Source organism: Tamandua tetradactyla, chromosome 8, assembly GCF_023851605.1.
Source record: "Tamandua tetradactyla isolate mTamTet1 chromosome 8, mTamTet1.pri, whole genome shotgun sequence".
Taxonomy (NCBI): Eukaryota; Metazoa; Chordata; class Mammalia; order Pilosa; family Myrmecophagidae; genus Tamandua; species Tamandua tetradactyla.
This window is the reverse complement of record NC_135334.1, coordinates 49,360,891-49,374,580: the sequence shown is the minus strand read 5'-3', so window position 1 is coordinate 49,374,580 and position 13,690 is coordinate 49,360,891. Positions and strand designations below refer to the sequence as shown.

At 34.8% G+C, this 13,690-nt stretch overlaps 1 protein-coding gene across 10 annotated transcripts in view; it reads left to right on the top strand.

Annotated features, from left to right (window-relative positions):
* The window catches only part of CEP295 (centrosomal protein 295), a 52,861-nt gene that overhangs the window by 24,672 nt on the left and 14,499 nt on the right, over positions 1–13,690 (top strand). For 8 of the 10 annotated variants that reach the window (XR_013156648.1, XR_013156647.1, XM_077113251.1 and 5 more), the window contains 7 exons: positions 4,950–5,168; positions 6,279–6,371; positions 6,930–7,033; positions 7,264–7,401; positions 8,645–8,742; positions 9,006–12,486; positions 13,411–13,588. Coding sequence is in view for 8 of the 10 variants with exons in the window: in XM_077113251.1 (XP_076969366.1) it covers positions 4,950–5,168; positions 6,279–6,371; positions 6,930–7,033; positions 7,264–7,401; positions 8,645–8,742; positions 9,006–12,486; positions 13,411–13,588 (4,311 nt within the window). In the remaining 2 variants the exon portion in view is untranslated. Of the gene's footprint in view, positions 1–4,949; positions 5,169–6,231; positions 6,372–6,929; positions 7,034–7,263; positions 7,402–8,644; positions 8,743–9,005; positions 12,487–13,410; positions 13,589–13,690 lie in introns of those variants that run through there. The other 2 variants (XM_077113255.1, XM_077113256.1) reach the window with 2 other exon arrangements.

Sequence of the window (13,690 nt, the reverse complement as noted above, 5' to 3'; positions counted from 1 at the left end):
GGAAAGCAAAAAGGAATATAATGATTCAGTAATCAAAATCATCCCTTAAATCCTAATTTCTCGGTTACAGTTCACACTCTCATTTGATAATTATCTCTCAATTTTGAGGGATGTCTGGGCGACACTCTACTAAATCATTCAAGGCTGAAAAGGGACGTTGTTAATTAAGGGGCAGAGGAATGAAATGATGAAACCAGTTATTCTTGGAAAGTCTAGTATTTCTGGGTTTCAGAACTTCTCTGGCATTAGAACAATCTGGAGGTTTTAAGTCTCTGAAAAACAAACTCAGTAAGTAAAATTTTATAGAGACCGGATTATCTTTCAGGGTTTCTAGGAATACTGTTGGTTGGGGTTTGCTATATTGTGGCAGTTTGCAATATCTGGCTGAAACTTGCTTAAGAGTAACCTCCAGAATGACCTCTCTACTCTATTTGAAATCGCTTAGCCACTGCAACTCTTTTTTCCCCTTTTGGTCAACTAATCCAGGATGCCAGGGCCAGGCTTATCTTTGGAACTTATATCTCATGATGCCAAGGCCAATTATGTCCCATGATGCAACGGCCAGGCTTATACCCCTGGAAATTATGTCCCATGTAGGGGGAAAGGTCAGAGTTTGACTTAGACTAAGAGAGAACACATTTGAGCAAAAGCAGAGATTTTCTGGAGATGACTCTTAGGTACTAATCCTAGGTAGGTTCAGTTTGATATTACAGAACTAAGTTTCATAAGAAAACCAAGCTTCAAGATTGAGGTCTTTGCCTATTAAATTGAGAGCCCCTCTTACTTAAGAAAATGTCAGGAATTCCCCAGGTGGGGAAATTCAATAGTTCTATTTTTCTGTGCTCCTCAAGGGACTTTGCAAATACTCTTCCATTTTCTTCCAAAAATATTCTGCCTTATGGTGTAACATTAACTTGTACAGAATATTAAGAATTTTATTCCTTATTCCAGGTTCTGTATCAAATAAAGCTGAATTAAATTGTTTAAAGTAACTGACCAGACAGATTAGATAGTATGCTACAGAAAATTTAAATTTGGGGCAAAACGAATATTTTTCTTTCTGTCTCACATAAAAGTTAAAGCTTTAAAATACAAACAATATTATTTTTTACCTTGTATACTAATTTACCTTAGTTTTAACCAGATAAGTTTCATCATACCTCTAATCAGAGCTTGATCTTTTTCAGTTTTTTAACAGTTGCTGTATGGACTTATGCTGACTTTCAGAGCTGAAGAACTAAATCTGAGTAACAGGTGTCACACAGTAGTTCCAGGGAACTACTAGCTTATATAAAGAGCAAAGCATTTCAGAATTTAATGATAACAGTTAAAGTTTAAAATCTAAGCTCAAATTTTTACAAGCATATATAAATGAAACTGCTTTCAGAAATAAAACATTAAACAGTTGTTTTATATTAATAGAGCATAGCAGATTTTGTTCTGGTTTACTTGTACACATTTACCAGAGTTAGGTTAACAGATTAAATATAATTTACGTTATTTGTCCTACCTCTCTTTTTTGGTTTTGATTTTGCATGGGCAGGCTCCAGGAATTGAACCTGGGTCTCCAGCAGGCGAGAATTCTACCACTGAGCCACCGTTGCACTGCCCTGTCCTGCCTCTCTTTTGAAGTTTTTCCTTGTTACAGATGGAGCTCTGACCTATAGTTGATTACATATTCTTTTAGTGAAGTATTCTAGCAAAGCAGTGCAGCTGAAAATTTGGCTTTTTCTATGATCTGTAGTTTTTTAAAGAATAACTAAAACTGTGCCTAACAACACTGTACCAGTGTTTAACATCATACAGATTAGTAGTGGGATATAATATCACAGTGAGAACACTGTCAAATTTTAGGAATTTTATGCGGTCTTTATATATATGAATAATACTTTACCTATACAAATTTAACCAGCGACATATAGAAAATCCCTTTTAACCACTGTTACACACCTACCTATGCAATAGGTTAAACTATTTTAGCATCTATATCTTTGTTGAAGGGTCTCTTCAAATCTTTTGCCTGTTTTCAAGCTGAATTGTTTGTCTTACTGACTTATAAGTATATTCTGCATGTGACTCCTTTATCGGATATATGATCTGCCAGTATTATCTCTTAGTCTGTGATTTTCTTAATGGTGTCTTTTGGAGCACCAAAGCTTTTAATTTTGAGAAGTCCAATTTATGATTTTTTTCTTTCATGGAGCAAACTAAAAAATGAAGTCAAACTGTTCATTACAGTTTGTTATGATAGGGCCTCTGTCTGCCTTTCCAGCCTTATCCCCTGCCACCCTGTGACTAATCTAGCTTCATTTGCCCTAAGTATACTTTTCTGCTTTAGCATCATGTTCTCTTTCATATCATGAGTTGTACAATCTTCTCTGCTCCTGAAATTCCCTGCCACCTTCCCCTAATTGGGTCGTATCCTTTTATTAAACCTTTCCTGACATATGTCTCTCCTGTGCTAAACCTGAAATATGGTAGATTTGTAATGACTCCTTTCCTTCCAGAACTTTACTTACAATATGTAAAGAACGTTTAAGTGATTATCTATTTTAGGTAGATTTAGAGAAAAGTGTCAAAGTTTTGGTGAATCTAAAGATGAACACAAACATTTTCTTAAAACTGGGCTGCATGAAACTGTAGAGCTGTGTTCCAGTAGCCATGTTTCTTGAAGATGAATGTATATAGCATTCACACTGTGACTATGTGATTGTGAAAACCTTGTGTTTGATGATCCTTTTAGCTACGATATTGACAGATGAGTAAAAAATATGGATTACAAATAAATAAATAATAGGGGAAACAAATGTTAAAATAAATTGAGTAGATTGAAATACTAGTGAACAATGAAAGGGAGTGGTAAGGGGTATAGAAAAAAAAGGGAACAAAGATTAAAATCTATTGAGTAGATGGAAATACTAGTGGTCAATGAGAGGGAGTGGTAAGGGGTATGGTATGTGTGAGTTTTTTCATTTTATTTTTTTTCCTGGAGTGATGCAAATGTTCTAAAAAATTATGGTGATGAACATACTACTATGTGATGATATCGTGAGCCATCAATTGTACACCAAACACAGAATGTATGTTAAGAATGTTCATGTTTATATGTTGTTTCGGTTTGATAGTACAAAATAAATTAAATTAAAAAAAAAAAACTGGGCTGCAATATTAGTATATGGTATGGATATCCATTAGCAGACATTTTTTTTAGTCCTGCTTCTATTCCCAGCCTACCCTGTAACTCAAATTCTCTCTGTTCTCTTGGTCACATAATATTTATCAGATTTTGTGATGCTGAAGATAAAACAGGTTAAGTGGGATCTCAAACCCTGTTTTAGCAGAAGAGTCTGTCATAAATAATACAAGATGATAAATGTTGTTAATGATGCATTATAAATTCTTTACGTAAAAATGTGTTGCCGGTGAAAAGTGGGGGGGGGGGGGGGGGCGGTAACAAATTGACCAGGGAGCAAGAGTGTGATAGAAAGTGTTAATTAAATTGGATGTTAAGGATAAATAAAAATTTGTCTATAACAGCATAAAATATCAGACATACAATATGCATAATTGTAATCACTAGATTTAATAAACAAGATGATCAAAGTGTCCTTTTCAAATAGTCAAAGCAGCAAAAAATCTTCTGTTCTACCCTAAAAGATTTGAAAAGTACAACAACTCTGTCACAAGGCATGAGCATTTTCTGTTTAATTTATCTTTGATAAAACTTTGAAATATGTCATTGAGCCAAATTATATGAGTGAGTCATATGACTTCTGAAATATCTCTTCCATTTTCTTTTAGCTCCCTAGCTTAGACCAACTTGGCAAAAATAAAAATGAATGTGAAATGTAATTAGAAATTAAAAAGAAATATGGGACTCTCAAATATTTAGAAAATAGAAAACAGATAGGAAGATGGATTGATAGGTAGATGGATAGTAGACTGATGTGACAAAATGTTAGAACTTGTGGATCAGGGTCTCTGGGTGGTTTGTATATTGCAGTTCTCTGGATTTTTTGTTGTTGTTACAACTGTCCTGTAAGTTTCAAATTATTTCAAAATGAAGAGTTTAAGGAAAAATTAAAAAGAGATGTGGTTCAGACAGAGCTGTAGTCTGCCACTTTTTAGTTTCTATAGATATTCTTATTCCTTGATTTCATTATAAGACAATGTACTTGAAACACAGTCTTGCCCTCTTAGAGAACTGTTAGTACTATACTGTTTTGGCATTGTGCCATGAGCCAAATTCTAAGAAACAACTTATAGCTTTTCTTTTCTTTTTTTTAAGTGACAAGTCTCTTTATAATATAGGTAAGAGAAATTTTTCTCAGATAGTACCAGGACTAATTAGGGAGCAGTTGATTTGCTTTTTTTTTTTAAGTGGGGGGTGGTGGTGCATGATCCAGGAATCGAACCTGGGTCTCCTGCACAAAAGACGAGCATTCTACCACTGAACCACCCGTGCACCTAGTTGATTTACTTTTAAGGTTATAACTAGTAATGCATTCTTCTGTAGGGTATTAACAAGTACAGAACCATGTTTGGGACCCTTCTCTAACAGAGAGTATAGAACCTTACAGCACATATTTTGAATGCTTTTCCACAAATTAATTAGGAGGTATGCATTCTACCATCATTTAGCAAGTAAAATTAACCTCAAGTTTTTTTTAAAGCTTGAAATTTGTGCTGTGTGCATATTGGAAAATAGTTGAGTTTTGGTACCTTTACTATTTGAATTATGTTGAAAAAAATTATTCCTGCTTTTAAAATTGTGACTGTAGTCAAATAGCAATGTTATGTATACTGCTAAATTGTAACTACTGAGGGAAATAAAGTTTTATTTTGTTTTAATAGTGGTTCTAGTGGTAACTATGTAAAAATATAGAACAACTTGCCTGGTATATATAATAAGTAGTAAATAAGTTTTGACTTTTTCCCTTTTCTTTTAGTTCCCTTGGCAATGAAGGCCCAACAGAATCCTTCAAAAATTCTCTTTCAAAAATTATTAAATAAGATTCGAAGCCAAAAATCTCTCTGGACAATTAAATCTACATCTGAAGATGAAAGTGAAGTGATTACAGCTGTTAATGAAACTGAGAGTAAAGCACTAACAGTTGAATCAGAAACATTTGCTAGCGACGAGAAAACATCATCTGGGAAAGAAGAAGGTGGTTCTCTCCAGTAGTCTCATTTTGTAGCACATAAACCCTTTAAAAATTGTTTAAAAATATGCTTATTCCCGGGAAATCAAAGAATGTAGGTCAAAAGGAAGAAGAAAATTTAAGGCCCATAATCCTACTACTTAAAAGCAACAAGAATTAAAAAACTTAGTGAATCTCCTTCTAGACCACTTTCAATGTTTTATTCTTCAATATATGAATGCCAGTGTAATCAATGACCCAGAATTAACCAATTCCCTATGTTGAGACATTTAAGTTGTTTCCAATTTTTCTTGCAACTATTTGTGCTACCATGAGCATTCTTTTAGCAAAGTCCTTTGCCAACATCTTTAATTATTTCCTTAGTTGCACTCCTGGATCAAAGAATATGAACTTAATAGTAGCTTGTAATTGTTGTCTATTTTGTGTTTATTTCGTGTTCCCACCAGAGATTTAGTTTCTTTATGTTAACTTCAAGTAAGTTTTTAAGTATAGAGAGTATTTATATTACATTTTCAGAAGTTACACTCTGCACAATTTCTGACTTTATAATTTTGGGGTGATAATATATCATTTTTCTTCCCCCACTCACACTGTAAAACCTCCCTGAGGTCTTTTCTTGTTCACCTTTGTCTCCTTAACATCTTGCTCATAATTTGGTACTAAATGAATAATTGAGTGAGTGCTCGGTATGGACCTTGTGATTACACTGATATGATCAGAATAAGTTTCTTTAACTTCTTCCTCTGCTCTTGTTTCACAAAAAATACAGATCCTATTATCTAAATATGCCAAGGATGCTGACATTTTTTTAGTTTCTGTACCTTGCTTAATCTGCCTTTTATGCTTTTCCATCATGTTTGGAACCCTATCAGCATAGCTGTCAATTCTCCTTTACTTTTTCCTTTTTGTTCACACTTTTAATCTTTTTCGGTCTTGTATTAGGCTTGGGTCTAGTGGATAGTATGTCTGATCATCAGGAAAATTACTGAACTGATTAAGACATTCAGGTAGACCAAGATTGAATTGTTAATCTGAAAGCAGATTTTGGTTTTGTTATTTTCAGATTTAAGCTTGACAATAGCAATATGTTCATAACAACAATGGTATCTATTACAGTTGTTGAAAGTGATACACTAACAGTTGAGTCTGGACCTCTTACTAGTGAAGATAAACCATTTTCATGCAGTGTAGACTCTGGAAAGGAACAAGGTAATTTATTTTTAATCACACCCTCAAATTTACTTGACTCTTCACATCTTTTTCCTAATAAAATTACTTGTATTCAAAGCATTTGTGTCTGTTAAAATTCCTGTACTAGGATATCAAAGTTCTTGTATCTTTAAACCATCATCAATACTTGGTATTAACAGACTTTAAATTTTTTTCAATTTGATGGGCAGGATATATTTTGCTGTTACTTTCATTTGCAGACTTTATTCCTTAGTGAGATTGAGCACCTTTTTATATTGGCTGTTTAGATTTCCTTTTCTATAAATTCTCTATCCACACCCTTTAAACATTTTTCTTTTGGGTTTGTTTTATTATGAATTCATAAAATGTTCTCTTTACTAATCTTTTTTTATATGGTTGATAATATCTCCCAGTCTTTGGTTTGTGTTTTCATTTTATGGTGACTTTTGAAATAAACTATAGTGTATGTTTGAAAATTGAAAAAAAATTACATGTATTAAATGAATGAAAGGGCATTATAGTGGTGTCAAAATTCTAAATCATTGAAACTAATTTTTGTTTTGGGAATTCTCTTAGAAAGAAATGAGACTCAGCCTACCACAGCTATAGCTCAGAGTTTAGTTCTACTTCATCCTCAAGAGGAAGCAGCCAGAATTAGAATATCTGCAAGGCAGAAACAGGTAATTTTGAAATTTAATTTTGTTATTTTATTTCTTCACTAGGTACTATAAATTCTGTTTAACCAGTGAAATTTGTCATAATATCTGTATACTTTTGAGATAAAGATCACCATTTCTTGGGTATTTGGTTCTCTTACTGATGAAAGATACTTCTTTTTAATGTAATGTATGTTAACTTTTCTTTTGTATGAGTTTGCTATTAATGAATCAGTAGTGTTTTTGTTACATAGGTAATGGAAATAGAAGAGCAGAAGCAAAAGCAGTTGGAATTACTTGAACAAATTGAAAAACAGAGGTTAAGATTAGAAACTGACTGCTTAAGGACCCATCTGGAAGAAGAAAAAAGAAAAAATACTCAACAGACTCAGGTAGGATGTAGGAAATCTTATCCCTGCATGAATCATTGGAAGAAAAGAAAGTATGAGCAATCTTAGCATTCAGAAAAGTAAAATGCCTTTCTAATTCTTATTTGGCCATCATTTTTGTGGTTGTTGTTTTTATATTTTTGTTGTGAAATGTAAATATATACAAAAAAAGGAATAAATTTCAAAGTATATTTTAACAAGTAGTTACAGAACAGATTTCAAAGTTTGATGGGATTTTTTTTTAATTTTTATTCAGGTTTTTCCTTTTAGCTGGTTCAAAACATTGGAGACTAAAAAGAAATAGCAATATAAAAATTTAAGTCATACTCATTTGTTAAATCCTAACTTCTCTGTTATAACTCCTCCTCCTCTGATCCTTCTTCCAGTCTTTAGAGATATTTGACTTATGCCTATTCCAACTCTTTTCATGTTGAAAAGGGGTGTCGACAATATTGGATAGGGGGATGAAACTAGTCGACATTCTTGGAGAAGCTGGTCCCTCTGGGTTTCAGGACTTATCTGGCCTAGGAACCTATCTGAAGGTTTTAGGTTTCTGAAAAGTAAATTTAGCACGTACAACTTTTGTAGGATCTCAGATAGAGTCCTGGGTATTCTGTAGGGTTAACAGGGATGATATTGGTTGGGGTTTGGCAAACTATGTTAATTAGCAACATCTAGCTGAAGCTTACATAAGAGTTACCTCCAGAATAACCTCTTGACTCTATTTGAACTCCCTTAGCCCCTGATAACTTATTTTGTTACATTTCTTTTCCCCCTTTTGGTCACGAAAGCATTGTTGATCCCACGGTGCCAGGGCCAGAGTCATACATGGAAGTCATATCCCACATTTCCAGAGAGACTTTTACCCCTGGATGTCATGTCCCACGATGGGGCACAACCTTCCTTGTGGAGTTGGGCTTTAGAGAGAGAGAGAGAGAGGCCACATCTGAACATATTGTTTTCTTTTAATGATGTGTGTATAAAAGTAAGTTTGCACTACCCTAATGGCTTTCATCTTTCAGTCTCTATGGGATGCCAATATATATGACTATGATTTATATATAATATATACCCACTGAGCTTTTGGAGTTGGCACTAAAGGAGAATAATGGATTACTTCATTTCTTAACATTGGGAAGTACCAGTCTTTTCTTAAAACATAATGCAATTTGGAGGTTTGAAATTTTAGAACTTCAGTACCTGTTTCTGAATTTGCCCTTTAATTAGTAGCTTTCTCTTTTATCAGGTTGACCTTGTTCCAACATCCTGTGCCATAATTTCTGATGAAGAAATTCATAGGCAAATGATTCATAACTATCAACATCAGCTTTTACAACAAAACAGGTATTAACTAGGGTACAATTTATATTTTATTTGTGTGGCTGTGTCTTCAGGATATATTATTTGGGTTATATGAAGATCTTGTTGGAATTCTGTTCACACTGTAGCATATAGATGTCTCAAAGAGTAGTGTGAGAGTAGTTCCTTTTCTACCATGATTGTGGCCAACTCTAGGTTGCTCTTTGTTAAATTTAATGTATAGATGCTTGAGAATGTGGGGATTATTTTTCATACAAGACAAATAATATTTGTTTGTTTTTTCGTAGGTTACACAGACAGTCTGTTGAAACAGCCATGAAACAATTACATGAATATCAGACTATGTTAAAAGAAAGGTGCCCATCCATGTTAGCTACATCATTGACATCTGATTCTATTTTATCAGTACCACGACAGAAATTTGAAAGACCCACTGTTACATCACAACATTGGGATCATGCTCAAAGACCCAAGTTGCAGCCTAACAAATATCGACCAGTGAAACCCATACAGACCTCCCAATTAGAACCGAATCTCTTTCCAAAAAGACAGGTAGAAACAGCAGAAACATTAAGCACTTCAGATATTTTAGTTAAACAATCTTTGGAATCTAAAGAACAGCTAAGTCTCTTCTCACAGGATGAAGCACAACAGAGAGAATATAAATTGGTCCCTAAAGATTCTCATAGACTTCCAGGAGTTTTCTCACATAACAGGCAACTAATACTACAAGATGCTAAAAAAATTTCTCAAACATCTAAGGCAAAGACTTTTCAGACTTCAAACTCCCAGCAGTTGTTCTCAGAAAACAGTGAAAGTATATCTTCTAAACTGACCGAATCCTCTTCATTCCTACCACTGGCGACTGAGCATTCTTTTAGTTCTCTGCCTGCAAAGATTGAATCTGGAAGATTCCAGGAACCCTTTTCAACCAGGGAAAAAAGTACAGTTTCCTTATTCCATTCTGTAGTCGGCCAAATGCAGGATAGGTCTTTACCATCCTCAGGGCATATCACAGCCCAGCAAAGTAATTTGAAGACTCTCCAAGAACAGTTGGACCTACATAAGGAAGTTCTTCGGACAAGACAGGAAGCTCACAAACAATTGCTTATGTGCAAACAGAAAGAATTGGAAGAGCAAATTGGTTTCTCTTTATTCTTTCCATTAGTAGCTCCACATTCATTTGCTTCACTGCCTTCTGCTGAAGCTGAATCAAGGAGAATACAGGAATCTTCTCCAACCAAGAAGGATACACCTGCTGTTTCCTCAGACCATCCTATGGTCCAACAATTTCAAGATAAGCTTTTGAGTGTTTCACAGCCTATCTTATTGCAGCAAGATAATTTAAAATTTCTCCAAGAACAGTTGAATATTCAGAGGGGCAGTCTTGAGGCTAGGCAGGAAACCCAGGAAGTATTATTTGTACATAAACAGAAAGAATTGGATAAAAAAGTATCTTTTGAGCAGGCTGAGCCCACTTCTGTCCCATCTCAGTTAGCTCAGCAGACTTCATTACTTTTTGCTGAAATTAAATCTGAAAAAATCCAGGAGCCGTATCCAACTAAAAGTGCGAAAGGGGTTCTCTCAAGCCAGTCTGAAATCCCCGAATCTCAGGAAAGGTCTTTGAGTTTCCAACAGCAGTTCCCACCTCTGCATGATGGTTTGAACTTGCTCCAAGAACAGCTGACTACACAGAGGGAATCTCTTCAGGCTAGGCATGAAGCCCAGGGGGAATTACTTTTACAGAGACAAAAAGATTTGGGAGAAAAAAAGTCTAGACAGGTAAGTTCTTCATTCTCACCAATGGTTGCTCAATATTCAGTAGCTTCACAAGCTTCTGCTAAAGCTGAGCCTAAAAAAATTCAGAAACTTCATTTATCTGATAAGGAGGATATAATTCCCTCAAGTCATTTGGTAATCTCGACATGTCAGGATAAGTCTCTTAGTTTTCCACACCACAGCCTACCACAGGAAGAAAATTTGACAACGCTCCTACAACAATCACACATAAAGAAGGTAATGACTGGTACTAAACAAGAAACTCAAGAATTTATACACAAACAGTGTGAATTGGACAAAAGAATTTCTTCTGAACAGGCTGGTTCCTCTTCATTTCTATTCCAGGGAACTGATTCTGAACCATTCCAGGAATTTATGTCAGTCAAGAGTGACAGCACAGTTCCTTCAAGCCAATCTAAGATCCCAAGATTTCAGGAGAGCCTTTTAAGATTTTCACAACATGCAGTACCTCTACAAAGTAAGTTAGAGGAACACCAAGAATGGTTAGACACAGGGAGAAAGGCCCTTCATTTTAGCCAAAAACTCCAAGAAAATGTATTTTCCGAACAAACTGGCTCCTTTTCATTCACACCAGAGTTAGGACAGCTTTCATTAACTTCATTACCTTCTACTGAATCTGGTACAATCCAGGAGCCTCTTTCAAAAGAGAATGATAGTAAAATTCCTTCAAGCTATTTTCAAATTCCACAATTGCAGGATAGGCTTTTGAAGATATCACAATTTATCCTCCCTCAACAGCGTAATTTGAAGGCACTTCAAGAACAGTTAGCTATGCAGAGGGAAGCCATCATTCAATCTAAACAGGAAGCTCAGCAAGAATTACTTTTACATAAACAAAAGGAATGGAAGGAAAGAATATCTCCTGAGCAGGTTGGCACCTCTTCCTTCTTACCTCTTGTAGCACAACATTCATTTGCATCATTACCTCTTACTGAATCTGAAAGAATTGAAGAACTTTATCCAACTAAAAATGATAATACAGTTTCTGCAGGTCCTTCTGAGATACCAAAATTACCTGATAGACCTTTGGGATTATCAAAGTCTGTTTTTTCTCAACAGGATAATTTGATTGCACTTCAAGAACACTTGCCTGCACAGACAAATGCCCTTCCTTCTAGTGAGAAAACTGAGAATGAATTGGTTTTGCCCATACAACATAAATTTGAGGTAAAGGTATCATCTGATCACTATGGTGATTTGAAAGCACTTCAACAGCAGTTAGATATACAAAGGAAAAGCATTCGATCTAGTCAAGAAGTCCAAGAAAACTTGCTTTTGCAAAGATTAAGTAAATTGGAAAAAAGGGTATTACCTAATCAGATTAGCTCCTCTTCATTCTTATTCCCAGAAGCACTGCCTGTTGCTAACTCTGAAAGAACCCAAGAGCCTTTAATCACAAGTAAGGATGTTGTTCCTTCAAATTATCCTGAAATCCTAAACTCAAAGGATAGCCTTTTAAATTTATCACAGCCTGTTCTAGCTCAGCAAGATAATTTGACAGCACTTCAAGAACAATTGGACTTCCAGAGAGAAGTGGTATGTTCTAATGAGAAAGCCCAGGAAAAACTGCTTTTAAAGAAAGAAAATAAGTTGAACAAAAGTGAGTTTTCTGAACATGCTGTCTCCTCTTTGTTTCTACCCAAGAAAACAGAGAATTCATTTATTCCACCACCATTTGCTGAAGCTACATCTAAAACCATTTATGAAGTGGATTCATCCAAGAATGAACGTGTATCTCCCTTAATTGATTCTATTTCACAATTTCAGGATAGACTTTTGAATTTTTCACAGCCTATTTTAGCTCAGCAAGATAACTTTGGACTTCAGAAACAATTGAATCTACAAAGAAAAGTTCTACGTTATAGCCAAAAAGCCCAAGAAGAATTGCTAGTACAGAGACAAATGGCTCTGCAGCAACAGATACAGAAACATCGAGAGACTTTAAAGGATTTCTTTAAGGACAGTCAGGTATGTTTAAAACTTAAATATCTAAGAACTAAACAATGAAGGTAACCTGACTTGGATGAGCCAAACATTAGTTTTAATACCAAATCTAGATCAGATACTTAATTATTGAGAATAAATGAATTAACCTTAACTCCTTTAGTTGTCGGCCCTAAAAAATGTGGAAAGTAATACAGAAATTGATCATTCACATGATATTTATTATTTGAAGCACAACTAATCACCACCTAATTTCAGCCAGTAGTTTGTTACAAGCAAATCCAAACATCAGCAAGAATGAAAATCATCATTTGAGGTTTTGTTATAAGGGTAGAAACAAAGAGGAGACAGCATGTTCTTACCATAAGAAAATAAAAATTACTAAATAACTGTAGCAGAATTCCTCTTATTCAGTAACAGGTTTTGTACTTTTTATTTGTAGTCCATTACTGACATTTGAATACAAATTAAAATCAGTGCTACTTTTTTCTTGAGTGACAATATTATCAGATGCTTGTGGTAAAACTGGCATGTTCTTAGGCTAATAGAGAGCTAGACCTGCAGATTGTAATTGAGTTGTCAAGAGGTATCCGGCACTGTTACTCAGAGATTCATAGTTTCTTTAGCTTGAGTTGACTTTTCTAGGGATTAACTGGATTCAAGAAAAAAATAATGGCAAAGAAAAACAGGCAGATATTCAAGTATAATCTCTTATTGAAAGGTCTGGTGGAGGTCCAGGGTTGTGATTGATTGTATTTTTCATTGTAAATATCCCCTTTCAGTATTGGAAGCATATCGCATTTTTTATCTAAGGATAAACTTGCAGTGGTGTGGTTGAAGAACTATTTTTATATCTTCTTTTAAAAGAGACACATAAATTAAATGAAGAATTCCTGAAATGATCCCTCACCTATGTCATTCCCCACTGTTACCTGCCTGCTTTTTCAGACAAGTAATCCCACAGTTGAAATTGATTTAAAAACTCAGAAGATGGAGCATCTCAGAGAATGGTTTCCTTATCTCCAGGACTTAGCAAGAAATTATCAAGAAGGCGTTAATCATGCAGATAGGAGCAATTCCAATGATAATCAACTGCTTTCAGAAGATTTTACTGCCAAGCTAAGTGGTAAGACTAATTGTTATATTTTATTGTAATTAATTCTTCTAATTTTTCATTGCTTTCACTCCCTGCAACTTGCTGGTTGCAGACAAGTTTGTAGTATGTTAA